Source organism: Mesoplodon mirus (genome assembly GCF_964341445.2).
Source record: "Mesoplodon mirus genome assembly, contig: HAP1_SCAFFOLD_1003, whole genome shotgun sequence".
Taxonomy (NCBI): domain Eukaryota; kingdom Metazoa; phylum Chordata; class Mammalia; order Artiodactyla; family Ziphiidae; genus Mesoplodon; species Mesoplodon mirus.
Window position 1 is genome coordinate 113,208 of NW_028295047.1, and position 25,334 is coordinate 138,541.

Consider the following 25,334-nt stretch of genomic DNA (forward strand, 5'->3'; position numbering starts at 1 on the left):
GTTGGGGGCCGGTGGGGGAGGGTCATCTGCTGCCTTTGAGCGTTTGTCAGCCTGTCACGCTCATTGAACATCGGTATTGAACTTGAGATTAATCTAGATTCTAGATTTTAGGCTGTATGAGTTGTTTCAGCTGACTTCATGAACAGCATGTGTGTGTGTTCAAGACAGGGTATGAGGGATATAGGGGAACAGGAAATTAGAGAGCTGGGTAGTCATCGGATTCCACAGCGTTTATTGTGTAAGGAGCAATGAGTTTTCTAGGTGGAACATGTTTTAGATAACGAGATTATGTCTGAAAAGAGAAAAGCTTTGTAATGCATTTCAATGCACTCTACATAACTTGAAAATGTAAAACACTATTATATATAGTGCCTATTCATATTATATATAGTGCCTATTCATTCACTTTCTGTTCATCTGTACCCAGAAGAACTATCCATTGTCAAACCCAGAGCCTGGCATAGAGTGACCTGTAATAATTATGTTTCCTCAAGCTTATCAGAGGTTGTTTTATATTAGGCCTAGCCTAAAACTGAAATATTTTATCAGATTATATTCACCTGACTGAGAACAAGGCTAAAATGCTACACTAGAGGGGATAAAGTTTTACCTCCCTCTCTCTAGTGGAATGTTGGTGTAACTACATTCTGTTTTTCACATTTTTCTGGCAGAGGCTTAGCAGGCAAACCTTCATTCATTTATCAAACATTTTCTAAACAGTTACCATGTTCCTGTCATAATGTTAGGCATTAATGATTTAAAAAGCTCAGACCTCAGGCTTTCCCCTTGAAAGACCTCATAGTCTAGTTGGGGGAGACAAAGCAATTAACAAATAATTATGTTGTCATGGGCTAGATTAGAAGGGTGTCTACAAAGGGTTTTAGGAACCCAGAAGATAAAGAAGCTCCTCTTGCTGTGGAGGAGAGAGGAAAGGTCATGGGGAGTTGCACAGAGGATGCACCGAGTCAGGGTTTCCTGGGAAAGAAGGTTCCAGGGAGAGGGAATAGCATGAGCAAGGTGGAAGGATGTGTTTGGAGAACTGCCTGTGGACCCTGTTGCTGAGGTGGGTGGGTGGGAGTAGAGAGGTTGGAGAGACGGACAGGTGAGGATTCAGCCCACTAAAGGCCTTGCATGCCTTGCTGGGGCATTGAGGCCCAATCCCATGTAAGGTGAGGAACTCTTAAAGGATTTCAAGCAAGGGGGTTATGTGAACCGATTTGGACTTCAGCGAAATCACGGTGATGTCTGTATGGGTGACAAGGACATTAAATCTTCCTTTCCGACGCCTTCCTGGAGCAGCCGATTCGCTACTGATGCTGCCCACCTCCAAAAGACTTTGGAGACATTTTCATGTTTTGTTTGTTTGTTTTCGGTACGCGGGCCTCTCACTGTTGTGGCCTCTCCCGTTGCAGAGCACAGGCTCCGGACGCGCAGGCTCAGCGGCCATGGCTCACGGGCCCAGCCGCTCTGCGGCATGTGGGATCTTCCCGGACCGGGGCACGAACCCGCGTCCCCTGCATCGGCAGGCGGACTCTCAACCACTGCGCCACCAGGGAAGCCCTATCCTGTGGTTTTTAAGTATCCCTGCACACTCTGCCTGTCTCTAGAGTATTAAGTCCAGTTGCGCTGTTTTGACCTCTTTGTTTATTGAGATTATTATTTACTTGCATTAAAATGTACCAATTTCAAAGGTACAGTCTGATTAATTTTGGTAATTGTATACCAGGTGTAACCACCACCACGACCCAGATATAGAAAAGTTACTTACCCTTTAAAAGTTTTCCATCCCAATTTGCCCCAATTCAGTTTTGAGACACTTTATTGAGTTTGACTGCTTTCTCTAACATCGACTCTCCGGGTGATTTAGGAAAGTCACTTTACCTCTCTGGATGTGTTTTTGCTTTTATAACATGAAAAATGCCAGAACAGATGTGTTACCAAGGGCCCTTGCAATACTTTCAGAAAATGAGGGGGTAGGGTAAGGGCGGGAATCTCAGCCTTGCGTCCTCATTCTTCACACAGCACACGCATGTGGCAGATCCTAGTGGGAAAAGCCTGTGGTCGCATCAGAGAGAATTAGGTTTCCATCTCCTCTCTTGCTAGTGTGTGTGTAACCTTTTGTAAGCATCAGCTTTCTCATCTCCAGTATCAGGCTTATTAACAAGGCCTATTTGTTTACTGTTGTGAGGATGAGTTGAGATGCACCGGCAGCCTTAAATGTTAGTTGGTATTTGTATTATGGCATAATAGAAAGGCACTGCATTCAACCATCTCAGTTACTACACGTTTATGCAGGCTGATTCTCACAGCCAAAACAGACGCACAAAATACACCCACCCATTTACCCACCTGGGGAAGCTCGAAGCCTCCCTGCCTGCCTGCCTTACGGGGCTCAGAGAAAAGCTGCGCATGCGTGCGCGTGCTTCCAAAGAGCCTCGCTCGGGGGCGGAATGGGAAACAGGAAGTTCTAACGCCTGTCGTACAAGCGCGGCGTAAAGCGGGTCTGCTTTACGGCACCCTGCTTCCGCCGTAAAGCGCCGTTGGCAATCCCGCGTGAGTGGGTTGAGGAGACGACTTCCAGGTGAAAAACGCGATTCTTGGAGGTTGGCTGACTTGACGTCTTCCCCATGGGCAAACGCGGGAGCCGGAGCCGGAGCCGGAGCCAGAGCCAGCTGCTCGACTCCCTAACTAAAAAGCAGAAGAAGCATCTAAGGGATTTCGGCGAGGAGCATCCCTTCTATGACAGGTATGGAGAGGCAAGGCTGGGACCGGCCCTGCCGGCGTCCTTTCCCGGTGGGAGCCCGCGTGTCCCCGCGTTTGGTCCGCCGGTGCCCCGGGGGTAGTGACAGGGCAGCTCCCGCCGCGTGCCACGCTGCCCCGGCGCCGGCCTAGCTCGCCCGGGGATCCTGGCGGCTTCCCGCCTGAGATGGGGTTCTTCGCCGGTCTTCCTACCCTTTGTTGAGCCTGTAGTTTGATGCTAGACGGCACGCCTCCTGTGTGGCGACTGGGCAGAGATTTTATAAGCTTGTGTTCGTTTTATATGTTTTTTTTTAAATTTTTATTTATTTATTCATGGCTATGTTGGGTCTTCGTTTCTGTGCGAGGGCTTTCTCTAGTTGCGGCAAGTGGGGGCCACTCCTCATCGCGGTGCGCGGGCCTCTCACTATCGCGGCCTCTCTTGTTGCGGAGCACAGGCTCCAGACGCACAGGCTCAGTAATTGTGGCTCACGGGGCCAGTTGCTCCGCGGCATGTGGGATCCTCCCAGACCAGGGCTCGAACCCGTGTGCCCTGCATTGGCAGGCAGACTCTCAACCACTGCGCCACCAGGGGAGCCCCGTTTTATATGTTTTTAAAGAATTGCTTGGGGGCTTCCCTGGTGGCGCAGTGGTTAAGAATCCGCCTGCCAACGGAGGGGACAGGGGTTCGAGCCCTGGTCCGGGAAGATCCCACATGCCGCGGTGCAAGTAAGCCCGTGCGCCACAACTATTGAGCCTGCACTCCAGAGCCCGCGAGCCACAACTACTGAGCCAGGGTGGTGCAACTACTGATGCCCGCGAGCCTAGAGCCCCTGCTCCGCAACAAGAGAAGCCACCTCTCGCCGCAACTAGAGAAAGCCCGGGCGCAGCAACGAAGACCCATAGCAGGCAAAAATAAATAAATTAAATAAGTTAAAAAAAATGAAAAAAAAATTGCTTGGGACCCTCGACATCACCTATCTATTCAATGACCATGAGGAAACTAATGTTTGGGTAGTTGTGGGTTCCTCTCTAAGTGTCCAGACTCTCAGTTATGATCTTAGTGCTCAACCCACCCCTTTGGGCTGCTTTATCAACAGTTAGAGGGATAGTCTACTTAAGAAATTTGCTAGAAAAGGTGAACCCCGAGGGCTTTTATTTGCCAAAATTTCCCATCTTTTGGATGAGAGCCTGTTACTGTGTGACTGTAGTATTTGTCATGTGGTCTTGTTAGACTTTTTCATTCGTCTCTTATTATCTATTTGGCATATCCTTCCAAAACCTGTCCAAATGCATATGGAGTTTTTACTTGACAATAGATATAATGTATTTATAACGGTATAGTCTGCCACGTTCATTTAAAGTTGTATCATTAGACTTTTCCTAATTGCTACATACTAGTAGTTAAAGTTTAACATTGCCTGTTTCTTCTCAGGGTTTCCAGAAAGGAAGCAAAACCACAGACTTGTCAACTGGTAATGCTTTATACCTTCTTTATGATAGTAGATTCTGGACTGTTACTTCTAAGATTATATATGGTACTAAAGTTTGGCTACATTTCCACTCTCTTTGATTTTAGATGTAAGCTATATTTTAGTAATATTGCTTAGTTTTAAGTGCAGATGTCTGTTAAAATGCCATTGTGATAACTAATATCGTATAAAGTATGAAACTGTCCTGAGAGATTAGCCTGTTAGAACCTGTTAAGGAGGCTTACCAGAGGGCTCTTGGTGAATCCTCAGAGGGAATGTCATGTTTGCTTAACATAAAATAGAGTGCAAAATCATCAAAGGTCTTATTTCATTACCACAGACTCAGAAATAAAGTACACTTTTTTGTTGTAAGTTTTCCTGTTGCTCCTTTAAAGGTGCCAAATGTCTGACACATAGGTTAGATCGCCTTATAACCTAAAGCTCCATGTGTTTAGTTTGCTGTCTTCCCATGTGGAACATGAGCAGTTCAAAGAAGAGGAAGCGCTTCTAGAATCATAGCTAGATTAGCTGTTTTAAACAAATTTGGTGCTAGGTCTGGTTGAATAGATAGGGTTGCATATTTGCAGAAAAGCTAGTTTTTATTTAGAAAAGTCTGAACTTGGTTCCACTGTGGGCCTGATGATAGTCGTGGGGTAGCAACAAGAACAGTATAAGTTTTGTTTTTAAAATCCCCATTTTCCTTTTAGTCAGAGAGTTTATAGATACTTCAAGTTCTGAAAGTGAAGCATAGAGTGAACCAGAACAAGTTTCTGGTTACAACAGACTACTTGCCACATTAAAGGATGTCTCCAAGGAAGATGAGGAGGAGGAAGAGGAAGAAGACAGTGTTCTAGATGAGACAGAAATGAATCTTGAAGATGGCGATAGTGACGTCATTGTGGAGGAAGAGATGGCAGTAGAGTCCACTGACATGCAGAAGAGTAAGTGTCTTTGATGTGGGTTTATCATCTTTGCAGGGACCACAGACAGATTGCCCCAGGGGCAGGGTGCCTTGTACCACAGAGCTGGGTGAAAGCACATGGATTCAAAGCAGAGGTTCTTAACATTGTTGGGCTCTGTGATATCTTCAAGAATCTGATGAAAACACAGGACCCTGTGGCCATAAAAATGCAGAAATGACATTTTTGCTTATGATTTCCAGGATTTCATCAATCCTACTTCAAATTCCCCTGATTGGGAGGAAAGGGAACATAATTCTGTTTTTGTAATGGTCTCAATTTATGAAAGAGATTATTGTTCCTGCCTTAGAGGAACCAAGTTGAATGGAAGATAGACATAAAATATACAAAACTTTTCAAGCATCAAATCTGAATGGAACCGATAAATATAAGGTGTTAAAGAGATGCACAGTGGTCACATGCTGCCAGGGTGAATGAGGGGAGGCTTCAGAGAAGAGCTGGGACTGAAAGCTTAAAGGAACTCTGTCTCACTCAGACGTCTAGGGGACTATTTTTTTAAAAATTATTATTAATTTATTTATTTTTGGCTGCATTGTGTCTTTGTTGCAGTGCGCCGGCTTCTCACTGTGGTGGCTTCTCTTGTTGTGGAGCATGGGCTCTAGGCACGTGGGCTTCGGTAGTTGTGGCACACGGGCTCAGTAGTTGTGGCTCACGGGCTGTAGAGCACAGGCTCTGTAGTTGTGGCGCACGGGCTTAGTTGCTCGGCGGCATGTGGGATCTCCCCAGACTAGGGCTTGAAACCACGTCCCCTGCATTAGCAGGCGAATTCTGTAACCACTGTGACACCAGGGAAGTCCCCATAGGTGACTTTTAATTTAACTTTAAAATCAACTTTATTGAAGTATGAATTACATTCAACAAGGTGTACCCATTTTAAGCATGTAATTTGATAAGTTTTGACAAATGTGTATATCTATATTGTCATCGCCAAAGTCAAGATACAGAACACTTCCAATACCTGCAAAAAGTTCCTTCTTGTCCTTTTACAGTCAGTTTCCCAGGCCTGGCATCAGGCAACCACTGACATGCTTTCTTTCACTATGTATTAGTGTTTCCTATTCTAGAAATTCATATGAATGGAAGCATACAATAAGTACCCTGTTGCACGTGGCTTCTTTGGCTCCTCATGTTGTTGTGACTCATCCGTGTAGCTCATATTAGTAATTCATTTCTTTTTATTACTGGAATAGTAGTCCATTGTCTGAATATATCTGGGTAACTTTTTATATTCTATTATCTTAATGCCTACTTGCCTTACTGTATTTTTTTCTATACTTTAAGGTGTCACACACCATTCTTAGTATTTTCATTCATCACTTGTACTCGGATACAAAAATCATTGCCTCAGACTTAGGGATTGTTTTAATTTTGTTGGTTTTCCAGTTTTCTTTCATGTTTTAGGTTTTTAAAAATGAAAAGTTTGGCTTTTTAAATTATAAAAGTAATATATATTTACTGTAAAAATTTAAGAGGGTAATATAGTTAACGTATATCTCCTCCACCCTGGGATGAACACCTTTAACATTTTATAGAACCTTCCAGACTACTTTTTTATGGATATATGAGTGAATATATATTTGTGTGTATGTGCATAATGGCCTCATACATTTCTGTAAGTGACTTTTTTTCTTTAATAATATAACGTGTGTAACTGTGGGTTACTGCCGCTAGAACCCTGGTGTCCAAACTCCCAGGCCAAATCTCCTTCTACTACATTACACTACCATGGGGAGGTTTAAAAAAGAAAGGGAAAGTATGAAGGGTGATTTTTCCATAAATTAAATCCACTTGAAAAGGCGCATTTGGAGAGTCAGAGAGTACTGATATTGTTAGAAAGAAGAAAGGTTTAAAAGCTGGTTAAATCTCATTTTTAAAAAATCCATATGTACCACATTGTAAAAAAGAGAAGGAAGACGGCATTCATGATTACTGGGCTGGCAGGGTAGGGGACAGTTGCATGCTGGGGGTGGCTCTCGTACTGGCTCTTCCACTCTTCACACTTGTGCTCGGCCAGGGCCAGGGACCGCTGAGGGAGATCAGAGGAGAGGGTGGTGCCTTGGGGGTTCCAGGGGGTTGTGCAGCTGGCTCCCTTGCCACCCAGACTGCCCCAGGGTTCCCAGCCCCAAGGATTATGGAGCATCCCCACACCTGTTTGCTCTGCAGTTGCTGTCCTGCACGCATTTTCTCCTCCAGCACTTTCTGCAGTGTCTCCTTGGCCTTCTGCTCATAGCTGTTTTTCTGGTCTTCCATCTGTAAAAGCAACTTATTCATTCCCCAAGAAGTGTATTTCTGTAAATTTGAGGCAATTCAACAAATACACATTGACCTACTGTGTGCTAAAGCCTGAGCAGGGATACAGAAATGAAAAGAAATTGGTCCTTGCCCACAGGGCAGAGATGTCCGTAATCTGGTGGACCTTCTTCCAGGCTGGAGGCAGGCAGGGAGAGTCCCTCAGGTGATGTGAGAGGTGAGTGGGGATAAAAAACTGCCCTGGGCATGCTGGGCATTCTCCCCTAGGCCTTCCACAGGCATTTGAAATCCGACATTTCCAAAGGGAAATCATCTTTCTAAACCTGCTCCTATCTCAGTGGTCAGCATCACCCCCCACCCAGTCTCCCAAACCCTAAACCAGGGAATCATCCTTGATTTCTCTCTCACCTTCTTCAAGGAATCAGTTCCTCATCAAGCTTTCTCACGTCAGCGTCTTTAACGGCTCGTTCATTACCTGTATCCTCTATCCCTACCGCCACCTCCTTAGTTCAGACCCTGGTGACACTATTATATGGATTATATAGAGACTATGTGTTATCTTCATGCCTTGCCTCCCTTCAAACCCTTTTCAGTCCTGCAGCTAGAGGGTTCTTTCTAAAACTTACATCTGATCCCATCACAACCTGCTTAAATCTCTCAGTGGTTCTCAGTATTCTAAGAATCAGGTCCAAACTCCTTGGCATGGTTCCTACTTACAAGCCCAGACTTTGATCTCATGCTGCCTCCACGCAAGCTGAACTGCTTGTAGGTCCCCTAAGCACTGTGCTTTTCAGCCTCTGCCTTTGCCCATAAAGCTTCTTCTGCTTAGAGTATCGTGACCCACGCTTCTCACCTGGTTAACTTCTACCCATGTTCAAGATTCAGCCCTAGAATCATAAATTCTGATAAACTTGGCCAACCATACCTACCCCCCGACTCTTTATGGATTAGGCAGTTTTACTGGTGTTCACATAGTATCTGTATTTCTGATCTATTGAATCATCTGTCTCCTTTAAGGGATTGTAAACTCCTTTGAGGCAGGGAGCATTTTTATTTTTGTATTTTTTGTGTTTTATTTATTTATTTATTTATTTATTTATTTTTTATTAGCTTCTGCTTTATAACAAAGTGAATCAGTTATACATATACGTCTGTTCCCACATCCCTTCCCTCATGCATCTCCCTCCCTCCCACCCTCCCCATCCCACCCCTCCAGGCGGTCACAAAGCACCGAGCTGATCTCCCTGTGCTCTGCGGCTGCTTCCCACTATCTATCTACCTTACATTTGGTAGTGTATATATGTCCATGCCTCTCTTTCGCTTTGTCACAGCTTACCCTTCCCCCTCCCCATATCCTCAAGTCCATTCTCAAGTAGGTCTGTGTCTTTATTCCCGTTTTACCCCTAGGTTCTTCATGACATTTTTTTTTTAAATTCCATATATATGTGTTAGCATACGGTATTTGTCTTTCTCTTTCTGACTTACTTCACACCGTATGACAGACTCTAGGTCTCTCCACCTCATTACAAATAGCTCAGTTTCGTTTCTTTTTATGGCTGAGTAATATTCTATTGTATATATGTGCCACATCTTCTTTATCCATTCATCCGATGATGGACACTTAGGTTCTTTCCATCTCCGGGCTATTGTGAATAGAGCTGCAATGAACATTTTGGTACATGTCTCTTTTTGAATTATGGTTTTCTCAGGGTATATGCCTAGTAGTGGGATTGCTGGGTCATATGGTAGTTCTATTTGTAGTTTTTTAAGGAACCTCCATACTGTTCTCCATAGTGGCTGTACCAATTCACATTCCCACCAGCAGTGCAAGAGGGTTCCCTTTTCTCCACACCCTCTCCAGCATTTATTGTTTCTAGATTTCTTGATGATGGCCATTCTGATTGGTGTGAGATGATATCTCATTGTAGTTTTGATTTGCATTTCTCTAATGATTAATGATGCTGAGCATTCTTTCATGTGTTTGTTGGCAGTCTGTATATCTTCTGTGGAGAAATGCCTATTTAAGTCTTCTGCCCATTTTTGGATTGGGTTGTTTGTTTTTTTGCTATTGAGCTGCATGAGCTGTTTATAAATTTTGGAGATTAATCCTTTGTCAGTTGCTTCATTTGCAAATATTTTCTCCCATTCTGAGGGTTGCCTTTTGGTCTTGTTTATGGTTTCCTTTGCTGTGCAAAAGCTTTGAAGTTTCATTAGGTCCCATTTGTTTATCTTTGTTTTTATTTCCATTTCTCTAGGAGGTGGGTCCAAAAGGATCTTGCTGTGATTTATGTCATAGAGTGTTCTGCCTATGTTTTCCTCTAAGAGTTTGATAGTTTCTGGCCTTACATTTAGGTCTTTAATCCATTTTGAGCTTCTTTTTGTGTATGGTGTTAGGGAATGATCTAATCTCATACTTCTACATGTCCCTATCCAGTTTTCCCAGCACCACTTATTGAAGAGGCTGTCCTTTCTCCACTGTACATTCCTGCCTCCTTTATCAAAGATAAGTTGACCATATGTGCGTGGGTTTATCTCTGGGCTTTCTATCCTGTTCCATTGATCTATCTTTCTGTTTTTGTGCCAGTACCACACTGTCTTGATTACTGTAGCTTTGTAGTATAGTCTGAAGAGGGAGCATTTTTTAAAAAATAAAATTATTTTTGTAGGCTTGGGGATCTGAACAATATTCAGTAAAGTCAAGTTTTAAAAATTAATACATTTGTATTTTTAGAATTTCTCCTGGCTTCAAGGTCAAAAAGAAAAAGACACAAAAGCAGCTTTGCAAATTCACTGGGGGTCTTGCCTTTCCAGTGCTTTTCATTTTTATGCCCTGTGATTTTTGGGAAAGCAGGAGCCTTTTACTGTCGATTCTGGGTTACCCAACTGGGTAAGAGATAGTCTAGATAATGCAAATTTAGAGTTCAATATCAAATCATTTCCATTTAGCTTTGGAGTCATCTGAAAATTTGGATTTAAATGTTGAGTGGGTCTTATGTTCTTGGAATTGTCATTAGAAACCAGATACAGGAGTTACTGGTTGAGATCATACATGGTTATGTCCAGGTTATTGGACTTAACCATGCTGGTCACTGACCAGCTTTATCCCCCATTGAAAACGAGTAGACTGGCATTCTGGATTATATGTCAGTCTCTTATGAGGTTGGTTGGCATTACTGAAAAAATAAAAGTTGTGGATCTGCAAACCCATAGACTATATAGGCTATGTTCCCCTGCAGAATTCTAACTACATGGCCACCTTATCTTCCTAACATCAAGTGGGAGCAGTCTGGCCGGTCCATCTTGTTCTCTTGATCTTGAGTCCTCTGCCAAAGACCTCCCCCTTTTCTGCACCAGCACATACGTCACAGCCCTGAAGAAAGTGTAGACATCTGAGATACGTTAACAGTGGGGGAGGGCTGATATCCCGTGAACAGACACATAAATGCCTGTTAGACCTGGAAATTGAAAACCAGAGAGGCGGGGCCCCACTGGTTTTGGCCCAGGCCACCAGCCCCTGGTGTTCCCAGCAAAATGTTCCCAATGTGGGAGTTTGGGGAAGCAGGGAAAGGCAGGTGGTGTGAGTTTATTAGGACTTGAGGCCCTCAGCCTCGCACTGAGGCCAGCTGAACCCCCAGAGCGTGCTTCCTGCCCTCCTGTGGGCTGCTACTCCTAAAGGTACTTGGTTTCAACAGTTATTTGTGCATCAGATTAAAGACTGAAGGGAGAGGGAACTGCAAGCCTAAATTCTTCATATCATACGCCACCTCCCTTTCTCTTCTTATTATATAAGCAATTCATGTGAAAAACAAATAAGGCAAACAAAACAAAACAAAATTACCTGAAATCTTGCTATCCAAAAGTTACCATTAGTATTTTGGTGTATACTTGTTCCAGATTTTTCTTTATTTTCAACCCTTCATTAAGGCCATTGTAGTGTTGACAGATGATGCTGGCACAAGCACTTGAGATGAGGCTCCTCTTTTTAAAATACTGTATTTGCATTTGGTTTAATTTCTCTCGGGCCCTGCCTTGCCTGGTCCCCAGCGTGGTGTTTTCTGCTGCAGTCTCTGTAAATTGGAGTTGGGGTGATGGGGCGGTCAGGCAGGGCTGTGTGTATCTGTGTCTGTACGAGGGAGGGCGGGCACACTTTCCAGTGTTTCTGGGCAACAAGCAGGCACTCACTGCAGTTTCCTATGCCTCAGGCCTGGGCTGTGGAGACAGGGGAAGTACCAGGAAGGGGTGGACGACCCCGACCCAGCTAAATGGAAGGCCCAGCTCCGCTGTGCGTCAACAAGAGCAGGGAATTCAACCTGATGTACGACGGCACCAAGGAGGTGCCCATGAACCCAGTGAAGATATATCAAGTGTGTGACATCCCCCAGCCCCAGGGCTCTATCATTAACCCAGGTGAGGCCCCAGCTGCTGGGGAGAAGGTGGACAGTGTGCCAGGTTCTGGGCTGGACCCTTAAAGCGATAGTCGACTTGAAAGTCGCCTCGCTTACAAAGTTGAAGACTGGTAAATAAAGCAAGAAATGCTGTCCCTAGAAAGAACCCAGAGAACAAAAGATATAAACTCAGCACAGTCTTCCTGCCCACCCAGTGGAACAGTAAAGCATTAGAAAGAAGAGGGGGTATTGAGTTCTATAAAAAATAACTTCTCTTGGGACTCAACACTGAGAAGAGAGGCCAGGTAGTTTAGAAGAAGGAGGGCTTAAAACTTAGAAGGTCTGAGTTATAAACCTCGGTCTTTCCATTTCACTACTTGTGGGACATTGAATCAAGTCATTCAACGTTTTGAGCCTCACCTTCTTCCACTATAAAATCTGGGTTCTCATCTTTCCTGCGTATTTCAAAGGCTGTTCTAAGAATCAATTGCCATGACATTAGGAAGGCTATTAAGTGCTCTTTATAAATGATGGGTAAGTGATCATTTAATTTGTATGGTATTTTTCCTAGGAGAATACCACCTGATCCCTATATTTACTCAATGTTTAGCCAGTTCCGACTAAGAGCCAGATAATTTAGACTTGACCTCCAGTGAATCTAGTGAGGCTCTGCCATGAGGGAAGGGTCTGTCTTCACAGTAAGCTTATAAAGGAGAGAAGCTGTGCTCCTTGGGTCCTTAGAAGGGATGCGAATGTGTAGAAAGGGGTTTAGAGTAGGAATTAAAAGATTCCTAGGAGAAGGGAGCAGGGTCTGCAGCTCCTGGATAGGGGAGGGGATGAGAGCTTGCACTGGGGCTCCGTAGGAGAAGCTGGGAGTGGGGTGAACACCCTTGGTTCCCACTCTTTGGCATTGAGGGTGCACACTGAACCCAAGGAACCTCTGTGTTGGCAGTGCCTAGCTTGAACAGTGGGTCAGCTGCAGGGATGACAGTGCAACGTGAGCGCCTCACTTTTGACCTTTGTGTGTGTGTGTGTGTGTTTCTCGGGTAGGATCCACTGGATCTGCTCCTTGGGATGAGAAAGATAATGATGTGGATGAAGAAGATGAGGAAGATGAGCTGGACCAGTCACAGCACCACGTTCCCATCCAGGACACCTTCCCCTTCCTGAACATCAATGGTGAGTGGGGTGGGGGGTGGGACCGAGGCATGGAGAGGATGTAAGGGGCTTTGATTTTGCAAGCGTTGACACCATATCCACCATTGCACTGGGAGCAGCGACCAGGCCCTGGGGCCAGGCTGCCAGTCTGTTAGCAAGTCGGAGTCATAGGCAAAGGAACTCCGTAGGCATAGTTATCCCAGTGGGGTGGCTTCTAGGCAGAGAGAGCATCTTCTGAATCTTATGTGATAATTCAGAGAAATTAAAAAATGAAATTCATTCTCAATCCCGCATACAAATACACAGGCTGTTACAAATTTTGCTGATTTCCTTCAGGCCAAGTGCAGGGATCCTTTTCGTGAATTGTAGGCAAACTCTTCTGCTATTTCCCTCGGTACAAATTTTCTGTCACTGCCTTAACAGCCTCTGCTAAGGCTGTATCGTGGGAAACTTGTGGCTCTACAGCTGTTAATACTAGGCTCTGATAAAATTTCTCTATGAGAGACTTTTATCTTTTTTAAATTAATTAATTAATTAATTAATTTTTTGTGGTACGCGGGCCTCTCACTGTTGTGGCCTCTCCCATTGCGGAGCACAGGCTCCGGACACGCAGGCTCGGCGGCCGTGGCTCACGGGCCCAGCCGCTCCGCGGCATGTGGGATCTTCCCGGACCGGGGCACGAACCCGTGTCCCCTGCATCGGCAGGTGGACTCTCAACCACTGCGCCACCAGGGAAGCCCTATCTTCTTTTTAAATTGACTCTTTGAATTCAGCTTCCCAGGAAAGATGCGTTTAGAGGTTGGAGGGTCCCTGTGAGACAGAGCAGGTGCTGCACCTCCCATTGCACGTTCTGAGGACGCTCAACCACAAGGTGAACTGCTCTTCTACAGCATCTTCCCTTGAACTTTTCACTGACGTGCTCGTAGTCATATGACGTGCATTCAGTTGAGTAGCTTTTCACTACTTTTCTAAGTTCCATCTGGCTGCTAGGGTCAAATGAGATACTTTTTGCCACCTAGAAAATTTAGTATATCCAGAGGATTCCTGTAGGATTTTGGAGTCCCCTTCCCTAGGTGATGCCCCTTCTTTTGAGAATGAGGAAATGACTCTTATCTGTCTACTTGCCCTCCTTCACTTACCCTGTCATTTATAACCTTGCAAGCAAGTGATGAGTCAAGACAACGATCATAGAGCTCTCTCAGGTTAATACTGCCACAGCTACATTCCCACTTGGTGCAATTTTAAGATTTGGACATTTGGAAATGTGAGATCCTTTCCCAAATCTTTGGCTCACTCATTCTGTTATTCTCACCCCTTAAAAGGATGCAACCCATTTCCAGGATCATGATTTACCTTTTTTTTTTTTTTTTCATGTTTTTTTAAAGCTAATATTGTGTGTCCTTACATTATGGGCCACCTTGGATCCTTTATGGAAACATGTGAACATATATTAAAAATAAAAAGTAAAATGTGGCCCTACAGCCACACCGGGATTTCATTGCCCTGAGAGAGGAGTTGGGGCGCATCAGTGACTTCCACGAAGCCTATACTTTCCAACAGGCTCCGGGCCAGCCAGTTTCCGGCTTAAGCAAGGAGAATGTTCCAGCGGTAACCAACAAGGAGAACCTGGCGACGCCGGTCTCGACTCCATTCCTGGAGCCGACCCTGGGGAGCGACGGCTCTGCGGTCACTTTCGGGAAAACCCAAGAGGATCCCAAACCATTTTGCGTGGGCAGTGCCCCACCGAGTGTGGACGTCACCCCCACCTACACCAAAGACGGAGCTGACGAGGCAGGATCAACCGATGGCAAAGTTCTGAACCCGAAGCCATCTAAGCTGGCAAAGAGAATCGCAAACTCCGCTGGTTACGTGGGTGACCGGTTCAAGCGTGTCGCTACCGGACTGTACGCAGACTCCAGTCAGCTCGGCCGGGACCAGCGGGCATTGCAGGTGAGCCCCCCCCACCCGAATTTCAGGAGCCTGAGCAGTTGTCAGGTTTTTTTAATGTGTGAAGAGGAGGGGGCCGGGGGTATGATAGGGCAGGACACCGGGCTGATTTGGTTAATGAAGCTTAGGATAATTTAAATGTTTGAAATGTGTCCAGTAAGGGGACGTAAGTGGATACTTGAAGTTATTCTGTAGATTTTAAGCAAACTCCACTCAAATGCTGATAACGGAAGTTTTAATTATTGCGAAGGATGTCTAAAAGACTGCATGACATTTACCTATCAATCGCTTTGATTTCTCTGCCGTTACTGTACGTTAACAAATATACCTAAAAGCGCTGCTTAGAATGCCTTACGTGATACTTGGTGGAGGTGTGTAGCGGCCGCATGTCTGTGAGATTCGTGCAATTTTTTTTCCACCAAAAAGCAAACAAACAAACAAAACAAAAAAACAAACCTTGCTTAAAGGGATAGAGTATGTATTTAACTTGCTAGTGAATGATAGATGTTGTATAGGAATTTCCTTAAGATATTTTACTTTTAATTAAAAGACAAATAAAGCCAAATTGTTTTGCAATGTTAAGAAAAAAATTGGTTTATGCTTATAAAAATGGATGAAGTTATCTAAATGATCCATTGAGTGCCCATTTTAATGACATAGATGGAAGGATTACAAGAGGACAGTATTTTATGTCTACCCGCTGCTTACTGTGAGGTCAGTTCTTCAAATTTTTATTACTAGAATCTTCCATAAACCTTTTGAGTTAAATTTCATTTCCAAATATACAAAGGGAAGTTTGTGGGCCATGGTCGTCTTTATTCATTGTGCATTTGTTTTCTTTTCTCTTGTGTTTTTGTTTTGCTTTCTTTGCGTTGTGTTTTTGTTTTGTTTTATTTACCTTCGAAAGAGAATGTCTGTATGCCACAGTGTATGTATGGCTATACATACACACCACATATATCTCTACATACATATGGCTTTACGAAGAAAGAGTGTGTGACTAGTTACACATAGACACTCTTACATTTTTATCGTTCAATTTTAAAATATCTCAGTTGTATCATAAATTGTGGTTGGTTTTGGGCAAACTTTTCTTTGAAGATACTTTCCTTTAAGGTAAGGGCAGTGAAATAGCTTTGGTGGTAAGGTGTATCTTTTTTCCATCTCCGTTCTCTTTCTAGCGTGCAGTGATGCGCTTCTCAGAGTTGGAGATGAAAGAGCGAGAAGGTGGCCACCCGACGACCAAAGACTCCGAGGTGCGCAAATTCAGCCCCGCTGACTGGGAAAGGCTGAAAGGAAGTCAGGACAAAAAGCCAAAGTCGGTCGCCCTGGAGGAGGCCATTGCCGACCAGAACGACAGTGAGAGATGTAAGTGGACCCAGGCGGCTCGTTTGTGGTACCACGTCGGTGGGAACGGGGCGGTTCCTCCCCCAGTGCCGAGGGAGGTGAGAGGAAACAATACATTTCCGACGGCCCAACGTCTGGGTGCTGGCTGTTCGGAGAACGGGCTGCTCTTGCCACCCTTCCCAGCTGTGGATTGCAAGGCTGGTTGTCCTTTTGAGCGTTGCGGCATCCAGGAGTGAAGCACCTATGAAATGTTTCCTGGCACGCATCTCCTTTTTCCGGAGAAATGCTAGTCCTGTAGTTAGTAATAGTCTGATACAGTAGAGCAGAGGAATGGCGGTGCAAGACCTCCAGCGTAGCAGGTATGTGTTCTGTTTTGTAGCAGGTACGGATACGGGTTTTTGGTAGCAGTGGAATGACACTTGCAGCCAGAGCCAGACCCTCCAGGGTGACAGTCTCCTGTGGGAGGGAGTGGAGAGTACTCGGATTCTCCCTCCAAAGGCAGAGGTTTCGTTCAAATGAGATGAGGGCTGATGAAGGCACCAGAAAGATGAGCATAATTATTTTCTGTGGCAGGCTTGTTTGCAGTCATTAGGAGTTGACAGCACGCTCCAAGGGCGTGGGATCAACGAGGGCGTTCTTCCTACCAGACGGGGTGTATTCTGTTTTGGAGGCCAAATTGGAGAGAAAGCTAGTGTTTGCCTCGAGTCACACTCTGCGGTCCCATCAGCTGCTCCCCCACTGGGGTTGACTTCGGGCTTTGCCCTCGAGACTTCCTGGGCTAATGAGATGTGTTGGCAGCAAGTGGAGGTCTTTCTGCCGCTTTCTTCAGTGTGCGTGCTTGTGGCCTGTGGCCTGCAGCCTGCTCCGGACCCCAGAAACCTCACCGGTGATGGTGAGTGAGGGCACCTAGGTGAACGTCGAGGACAGGGTGGGCGTGAAATCCTCCTGAGATGGGACAGTTGGGGGTGGTGGACACGTTTGGGAGGCCCAGGCCCTTGGACCCAGTCGTAGGGTCGGCGTTCGCCCGCACGCTTAGGTCGTGGGTGCCTCATGCAGTTCGGGAAAATTGTGGTCAGCCACAGCGTGTGCTTCTCTCTGCTGCTTGGAGCACTGCCCTCCCCCAGCTCATCTTTAGGGTCAGACAAAGGCCTGTGGCCAGGGTTCTGGGTAAGCCACACCGGGACCGGTTTGTCCTACGTGGCTCCCGTAGAAGGGGATTTCTGGGGCTAGTCAGTGGCGGCCTTACCCGAGGGATGGGGCTCTTGATGTGCCTGGAGTAGACGATTCCGACCTCCTCCCCCTCGGGATTGGAATGAAAAACGGAGGGTCCAGGCCACCCTGGAGTGAAGCAGCAAGAAGGCCTCCCTCCTTGCCTGTGCTCACAGCTGACACGCAGCCCTTACCCTCCTGAGTGGCCTCATAACTCAGCTCTTGGGGAAGTTTCTCAGAGAGATGTGATAAAAGTGGGCAAGGCCAAGTTCACGGGGATGCACTTTTCTGAGGAGGGGATCTGCCTGTTCCGGGTGGACGGTGAGGGAGGCTGGAGGAAGGGAACGGGCAGTTAACTGGCCTCGAGTCTTCTCGCCCTTTTCTCCAGCAACGTGGCCAAACCCAGGGTGGCCGCTGCCCTTCACGTCTCAGTGGCCTCACCCGCCCTTCTTCCCAGAGACGTTTGCGTGCGTCCTTCCCAGTCTTTCCTGCTGAGCGTGGAGACAAGAACTCGGTGTGGCTGATGGGGAGCAGGGCCTGAGCCCCAGATGATTCCGAAAGCCACCTCCCCCCACCGCCTGCTTCCAATCTCAGACCGACCGACGGGTCTCTTCCTGGAGCACCCGGGACATGGCCCAGTGAGCCATGAATCGCCACCATGGGAGGGCAGGAGAAGGGTTGGGGAAGGTGAGGGGCTCCGTTTGAAAGGTTGGGGCAATGGAGGTGGGTTCCCCACCCACCCTCTGTCTTGTAGAGACGTGGGGTTTGTAAATAGCTGGTCAGGAAAGGTCACCTGAAGGGGCCACTGTTCTTACTGCGGCCTCCACGTCCAAGGCCCAGCAGGTGTTCATTCCATTCAGCTAGATATGAATGGGCCTTCTTGTTCTTGGGCCATCATGTCTTGAGCTGATATGGGCTCAGGTCCTTCTCATGGGTGTCGGTGTGGCCGAGAGCCGAGCTGTGAGCACATGGGAGCTGGGGCGGGGATTTGGGGCGGGCAGGGGTCCCAGAGAGGGTCCAGGACGCCTTCAAGATGCCTTCCCCCTTCTGAGGCAGCCCCTACCCATGGAGGGCCCAGGAGCTTCTAAGGTGGTGGGTGCTGTTTGCGCGGCCTTGGTTGTCCTGGTGCGGGTGCATCTTGTTGCTAGGGGCTTGTTTAAAAAAGAAATTAACTTGAAAACACAGTGGCCGAGATACTCATTTATTCTTTATGATCACATGGGTGGCTGAGTGAAATTTTTATTTTGGAAGTTCACCAAATGAGTTGGGAGGTTCCTCAGACTTGGAAGTTCATCACTAGGAACCCTCAGTGGCATTTGAAGATGGGGCGGGGCAAGGAGGCATTGGTCCCTTCCTTCTCAAACTTGGAGTAACCATCTCCCTTGCCAACCACTTGGCTGGGACAGGCCTAGGACCTGCTCAGTGGCAGTGCCTGGCCAGGAGCTGGAGGAAGCCTCAGTCGAGGGGCTTCATGAAACTTCTTTGCTCAGGGAACTTCTCTTCCAGCTGAGCACCTGCACGTTTGTAAACTACTTTGGAACAGAGGTCCCCTGCACTCCTTCTGTAGCGGGTGTAACTTTGATCAAGGTTAGCCCTGACTGGAGGTGCTATAGTTAAGCTACAGAGAAGGGGATTTTAATCCTGGGGAGCCTTCCAGCGACTCAGAACCCTCTCACCTCGTTTAGGCCTCACTGGGCATGGCTCAACCGTGGTGAGGGTGCTTTGCTGCCACAGTGACTTGTAAATGTTGCTGTGGTGATGCTTCTGTGAGGTGATGCTATGGTACAACCATAATGCATTTGGGATATAGGTGCTGTGAGTCATAGGACCATGCTGCAGGGACCACGTTCACATCTTGCTTAGACTGGGTGACCAAGGGCACATGGCTTCCCACTTTTAGAAGGGCCAAAAGTAGCAATGATGGCAAAGCCTGATGGTTAGGATCCCTGGGTATCTATTTATCTCCCCATCTCCTTTGCCCTCAAGGGTCATCCTCCTGTGGGTCGTGGTTAGAACAGTCTTTGAGAAGCTCCAAGTGACACGGAGCCTCTACCCCATAGCTGGTGGCCATGGGCATCTTGGGCAGTCGGGGTGGGTGTCCTTCAGGGTTATTACTGACCTGGGTAAGGTCACACTAGCGTAAGGTCTTGGGGGGCCTTAGCTGAGGGGAATTGAGATCTTTGCCCTAAAAGGCTCCGGGGTTGGGGGAAGGGTGGATGGACCTAGTTTGGAAAAAGAAACTTTCAAATTGGACATGGGGGTTCTTAAGGTAGCCCTTCCATTCCTCCATGGATGCCCTCCCACGGAGCTTTTAGGGAAGGCTGATTGGACCAGATTGGACCAGAGAAGTCCAATGGTGTAACCAGCAGGGCTCACCTCTTAAAATTTCCTACATTTCAGGCCTGAGATTCAGGCTGGTCTGAAAGTCTTGGCATCTTTTGGTTAAAGGGATTTTTCCAGCCTTTCTCTGTGCTGAGCCCGGCCCGTGATTATGAAGCCCACTCTGGAGGGAGGCTAGCAGTAACATTCCCACTTTACAAGTGAAGGGGGCCGAGTTGTAAAGCGGCGCCATTCCTGCCCGAGTGTTTAAGAGGGTCACAGAGCAGCCGGAGTGAGAGTTACAGCACGCCGTCTTCACCGGGCCTGCGGTAGCGTGGGCTGCATCACCCATAAGCACAGGCCAGGAGTTTGGGGTTTCTCCTGCTGCCATGGCAGGAGACCCTCGCGGTTGGGGTGATTCCACCATTCCGGCAAGAGTAGATGGGGATCTGCCCCACCTTGGGATACCCTTGGAGAAAAGCTAAGTGTGTTCCACCATTGAGAGCACAGGTCAGGCTAGCCCAGGCCAGGGTGAGGTTCATCCCCACAACTGGCTGCCATTAAATGCTGGGAATGCCCCCAAGAGAGGCTGATCAGGGGACCAGCCGGCTGGGCAGAAGTGGGAGTGATACTTGAAGTGGTCTAGGGAGAGGAGGAGGAATATGCGAGCAGCATGTGAGGGGTGTGTCCATGATTTCATCTAGAAAAACGGGCTGTGGGAGCTTAGCTCAGGTGTTAACGAAATACCAAACTCATACACCCACCCCCACCCCCGGCCGGTGATGGACACAGGGTCATCTTCGGGGAACTCTTTTTTTTTTTTTTTTTTTTTTTTTTCTTTTTGCGGTATGCGGGCCTCTCACTGTTGTGGCCTCTCCCGTTGCGGAGCACAGGCTCCGGACGCGCAGGCCCAGCGGCCATGGCTCACGGGCCCAGCCGCTCCGCGGCATATGGGATCCTCCCAGACCGGGGCACGAACCCGTATCCCCTGCATCGGCAGGCGGACTCTCAACCACTGCGCCACCAGGGAGGCCCCGGGGAACTCTTTAACAGCACAGTGATTATTATGGAATTCTTTGTGTGTTAGAAACAATGTGACTAGCAAAGCAGTTGAACTGTTTCTTTGGCTAGAGCAAAAGTGAGGAGTGATGTTAGGCTGGGGTGATTGGAGGAAAAGCCCCAAGTGGATGCTAGATTGAGCAGGGGGGCAGGAGGAACACAGGCGGAGCTGGGGTGTGAGCAGTTCAGCCCTGCCCGCCGCCCCCCCACCCCCCCACCCCTCCAACCCCCATGAAGGGGGTTGGAGTCTTGTCTTTGAAATGTCCTTAGATGCTTGTTGCCTGGGAAGGAAGGCGTGGAGACGTGCCAGGTGGGTGACTGGTGTCACTGAGGGCCTTCTTCCTAGACAGGAAGTAGGAGCAGCCCCTCGATGGCAGTGAAATGCTTTTCCCCCCACGGGTGTGGAAAGAGGACAGACGGACTTGTAGCAATCTGGTTGAGTTCTTTGAAATTGCCCTTGACCCTTGTGTGTGCACCAGGAAGCCTTTCCTTTCCCTTTGCCAGGCTCCTCTTGCCTTGGTCTCCCCAGCTTCCCAGCCTCCCACCATTCTTTCCCTACCCTTTTTCTTCACCCTCGCCCCTGCTGACCCAAGTGAACATGGGTGCTATGTCTGTGTAGATGGCAGTTGGGGGCTATTTGGTCTCTTGATGACATCAGCCTTTTTTGTTGACTAGCAGCTGTTTCCATAGTCATTTGTAGCTCTGCCCTGATTGGTTGGATCTTACTGTGAGGTCACTCACCCCCCTTTAAAAGTAAGCCACCTTGGAGAGTTAAGCAGTTAGGGAGTGATCTCACATGCCTATAGAGGGATGGTGTAGATGCCTCACCTTGACCCTTGAAGGATGGATTGTGAGTGGGCTACGCACCTCATTTTCTGCTTTCTTTGCTGGTTGTGTTCAGCTGTCCTTCCTTTGGGACGTCTTTCTGAGGGTTTTGTGCTTCCGGCGTGTGAGGCCCCTGGTCTCCAAAGGGGGGTGGTCTGTTGGTAGCAGATTGCCTTGGGCATGGGGGTCCTGCCTGCTCCTGGTGACCTTTGTTCCCTCCTTTCCGGGTTGTCTCCCCTCCCCTAGGGGAGTGTTATGATGGAAGCAAAGCTGACCGCTTTGAAGCCCCAGAAGACAGTGATCTTCCTGAGGACATGGACACGGAGCCCCCCAGAGAGTCCCCCGCCGACCAGGCGGCCCCGGACGCGTCACGCAGCCCCACCCTCAGGCTGAACAGAAAGCGCAAGGTGTCTGGCGATAGGAACCACACTGAGACCACTGTGCTCCCGAAGGACTCTCTGCTGAAAGCCAAGCGGAGACGGGTCTCCAAAGGTGAGCTCGGTTTGGCTTCGGGCCCGCAGGGCACCCTACGGAAGTCCTGGAGCGGAGCAGTGGAAAGTTCCAGTCCCACCCTGGATCCCTGGGGGGAGCCACTCACACCTCCCCACCCCCCACCCCCATCCCACCCCCCACCCCCCCAAAGCCAGGTGGCGGGGCTGGAGCCCAAAGGTGGCCAAAGGCAAATAGGCCCCCTCCCGAGACTTGGTGACAAGTTCCAGCCAACACAGTGACCACACCCGTCCCTTCCCCCACCCCTGTTAGTGATGTGTAAGACAGTTTGTTCCCCACCCCCACCCCTGCCCCGGGGGGCTTCTTCATTAATTTGTAGTTATTTCTCCATTAGCTGACTGGCCTGAGAGGGAAATGACAAACAGTTCCTCTAACCGCTTAGAAGAGCCACATTATAGTGAGCTGACCAACCTGAGGTGTGCATTGAATTAACAGGGCTCCATCCCAGAAAGCAGCGCCGCTTGCTGCACCTTAGAGAACGGGGGGAGCAGAGAGCAAACCTGGCCGGCAGGGCAGGAAGGAAGTGACCCAGGCGGTTCACCCTACGGTCACCCCCCAGGGCAATAGCATCTCCAAAGAGAAACCTGGCAGGAAAAGGGCAGAGGCCAAAAGCAACAGCAGCTGGTTGGAGGAGTCCCTTAAATGCAGTGACAATGAACAAGGTACACACGGGGCGGGGGGCGCTCCTGGAGGGTGGATCACTCGCCCTCTGTGGGAAACGGCCCTGGAGGGGACCTGAGCGCCATCCAAGTTGACAAGAGTAGCGTGTGGCGAGCGGGGAGTTTTCTTCATGAGGTCCTTTCAGCCTGCACACTTCCTTATGGAATGGACAGTGAGGCGGGAGCTCGACTTCCTGGGCTGCTCCTCATCACCCAGCCCGCGGCTGGGCAGGAAGGGAAGTCTTGGGTGACCCCGGGCGCTTGTCAGTGCCCTCATTCCAGCCTCAGGCTGTCCCCAGTCGCCCTGTCCCGAGCACCCAGGCCCCCCACGGGTGGGGACGGGAGCGCACGAAGGGCTGGCTTCTGCCCTCTCTTGCGGCCCTTTGAAGCGACTTGCCATTTGGCGTTTCGTGGGTTAGCCTATTTGCCGGTTGAATGTGGGATGATTAAAATATTAGTGCTTTGAAAACATAATCGGTGTATCTTTAAAAACTGAAGCTGCTCCAACGATCAGTGCTAACAATGGGCTTTTCTTTCCTCACCGGCTACAACTGTGTAACGCCCGCTGCTTCTCCCCCTGACAGATGTGCTGTGCATGGACGGAGAAATGGATCGGCAGCCTTCGCCCCTGCCGCAGAAATACACTGACAACAGCGAGAAACCATCCGGGAAGCGACCGTGCAAAACCAAGCATTTGATCCCTCAGGAGCCCAGGCGGGGCTTGCCGCTGCCAGGGGACTCCTACGTGGACAATGCGGATGGCAAGGTACCTCTTGCCCCTGGCTCTCCCCCGCCCCCCGGGCCTGTGCAGGCACATCCCGCCTGCCTACTTCTCTGCTTCTGGGGACAAAGCTTTCCTTTTCCTGAACCCCTCCCCCAAAAATGTCACTGCCCCTTCCTAGGGGACCTGTCTCCTGGGTGGCGGTGAAGTTTCCAGCGAGTAAAAATGCAGCCCCTTCCTCGCGCCCCGCCTCCCTCAGACAGAGAGGAGGAAAAGTGCTTTCCTCCACTCAGGAGCGGCCTGAGCCCAGTTCCGACTATGATCTTTCGCCGGCCAAGCAGGACCAGAAGCCCTTGGACCGTTTGCAGCAATTGTTACCAGCTTCCCAGGCCTCGCAGCTGACATGCTCAAGCTCCCCTCCAGAGACCACCCAGTCCCGCCCGATGCCACCGGAAGCGCGGAGACTTATTGTCAATAAGAACGCAGGCGAGACCCTCCTACAGCAGGCCTCCCGGCTTGGCTACGAGGTGAGCATCCTTGTGGGTGCCCCGGATCAGGATCCGCCGGCTGCTGCTCCTTGGGTGGGGGACACACTGGCTGGGGATGGGGGGCGGGTCTCAGAGCCCAGCCCCCTCCACGTGGCGGGCTGGGCTGGGTGTTCCAGCAGGGTGTTTGCGTTGGCCCCGCTCACACTGCGGGCTCTTTGGTGGCTTGTTCAGTCGTGGTGTGAAAAGAAAGGCAGGCCTCTCTGATGTTCCGTTCCCGTTCAGGCAGGTAGGCTGCTTTGGCCAGTCCGGCTCACTTATCTCTGATACAAAATCTGACCTAACCCAGGGCTTGGCGACCAGGGGAATTTTAATGAGCCCTTTTGGATTCTGAATAGCAAGAAGGAGAGTAGTTATTAGCTCTACTAACTTGTGCTGTTTGGGGCAGAGTGATGCCCCTGTGGGGTAGCGGGTGGGAAGTGTCTGTGCAGAGTAGGGGTGGGAGTGGGGCAGACCTGAGCAGTCTCTTTCTGAGAGGGCACGGGAGCCGAGGGCTGATGGGCGGGGAGCAGGGGTTGAGCCTTGCACAAAACTCCCTGTCCACACTGCTGTATCCCAACCCAGCACGGCTGATGACAGTGACAGCCTCTATTGCTAGAGCAACATAGAAAGAGAGCTGATATCTGCCTAAGCCCGTGTGATCTGTAGTAACTCCTTTCACCCTGTTAACATCTTCACTTGGGAGTAACGAGTACTAGCCCACTCTCGGATGAGGAAACTGAGCCTCAGAGGGGTTAGCTGATCCCCGTACAGGTAGCAATCCAGCAGTGCTCCACAGCCCACCACGCTCCTCAGCAAGACTGGCTCACACTGGAATTGCCCTTTTTACAGTTCAAAACCTCTGTGAGACAGATGCCTCTCCATGCCCTGTGCAGTTCCCCCACCATACTTGTCAGTAGCAATTGTGATGTGATAGCCCACAGGGCAAAGGCATTTTTCTGTGCTGGCATCAGCCCTCTGGGAGTTGAATGGTGACAGTAAAACGCGGTTCAGCAGGCTGAGCGTGGAGGTGTGGCTGAGCACTGGGGTGGCAGGACCCAGGCTGGCCCGGAGCCCTGGCGCCCACACCCTCAGCCAGCTCTGTGCCCCTGTCCCCCGTCTCCCGTCGTGTCCCCCCACCCCGGTCCATAGTGCCGTGAGCCCTTGGAAGTGTGCCTGCCTTGGCCCTAAGGCCTGACTGTGGGTGGGAAGTTGGAAGCACTAGGGCTATGC

The 25,334-nt window shown here is 48.8% G+C and overlaps 1 protein-coding gene across 1 annotated transcript in view; it reads left to right on the forward strand.

The window, feature by feature from the left end:
- Positions 1-4,281: 4,281 nt before the first annotated feature.
- LOC309797808 (BCL-6 corepressor-like) overlaps positions 4,282-25,334 on the forward strand; it is a 29,235-nt gene continuing 8,182 nt past the window's right edge. The window contains 13 exon segments of the mRNA XM_082646215.1: positions 4,282-5,149; positions 11,641-11,845; positions 12,874-13,002; positions 14,542-14,931; positions 15,589-15,642; positions 16,110-16,296; positions 21,934-22,179; positions 22,532-22,609; positions 22,612-22,677; positions 22,680-22,908; positions 23,371-23,432; positions 23,435-23,622; positions 23,850-24,104. Coding sequence (XP_082502341.1) covers positions 13,000-13,002; positions 14,542-14,931; positions 15,589-15,642; positions 16,110-16,296; positions 21,934-22,179; positions 22,532-22,609; positions 22,612-22,677; positions 22,680-22,908; positions 23,371-23,432; positions 23,435-23,622; positions 23,850-24,104 — 1,758 coding nt within the window. The 5' untranslated portion in view covers positions 4,282-5,149; positions 11,641-11,845; positions 12,874-12,999.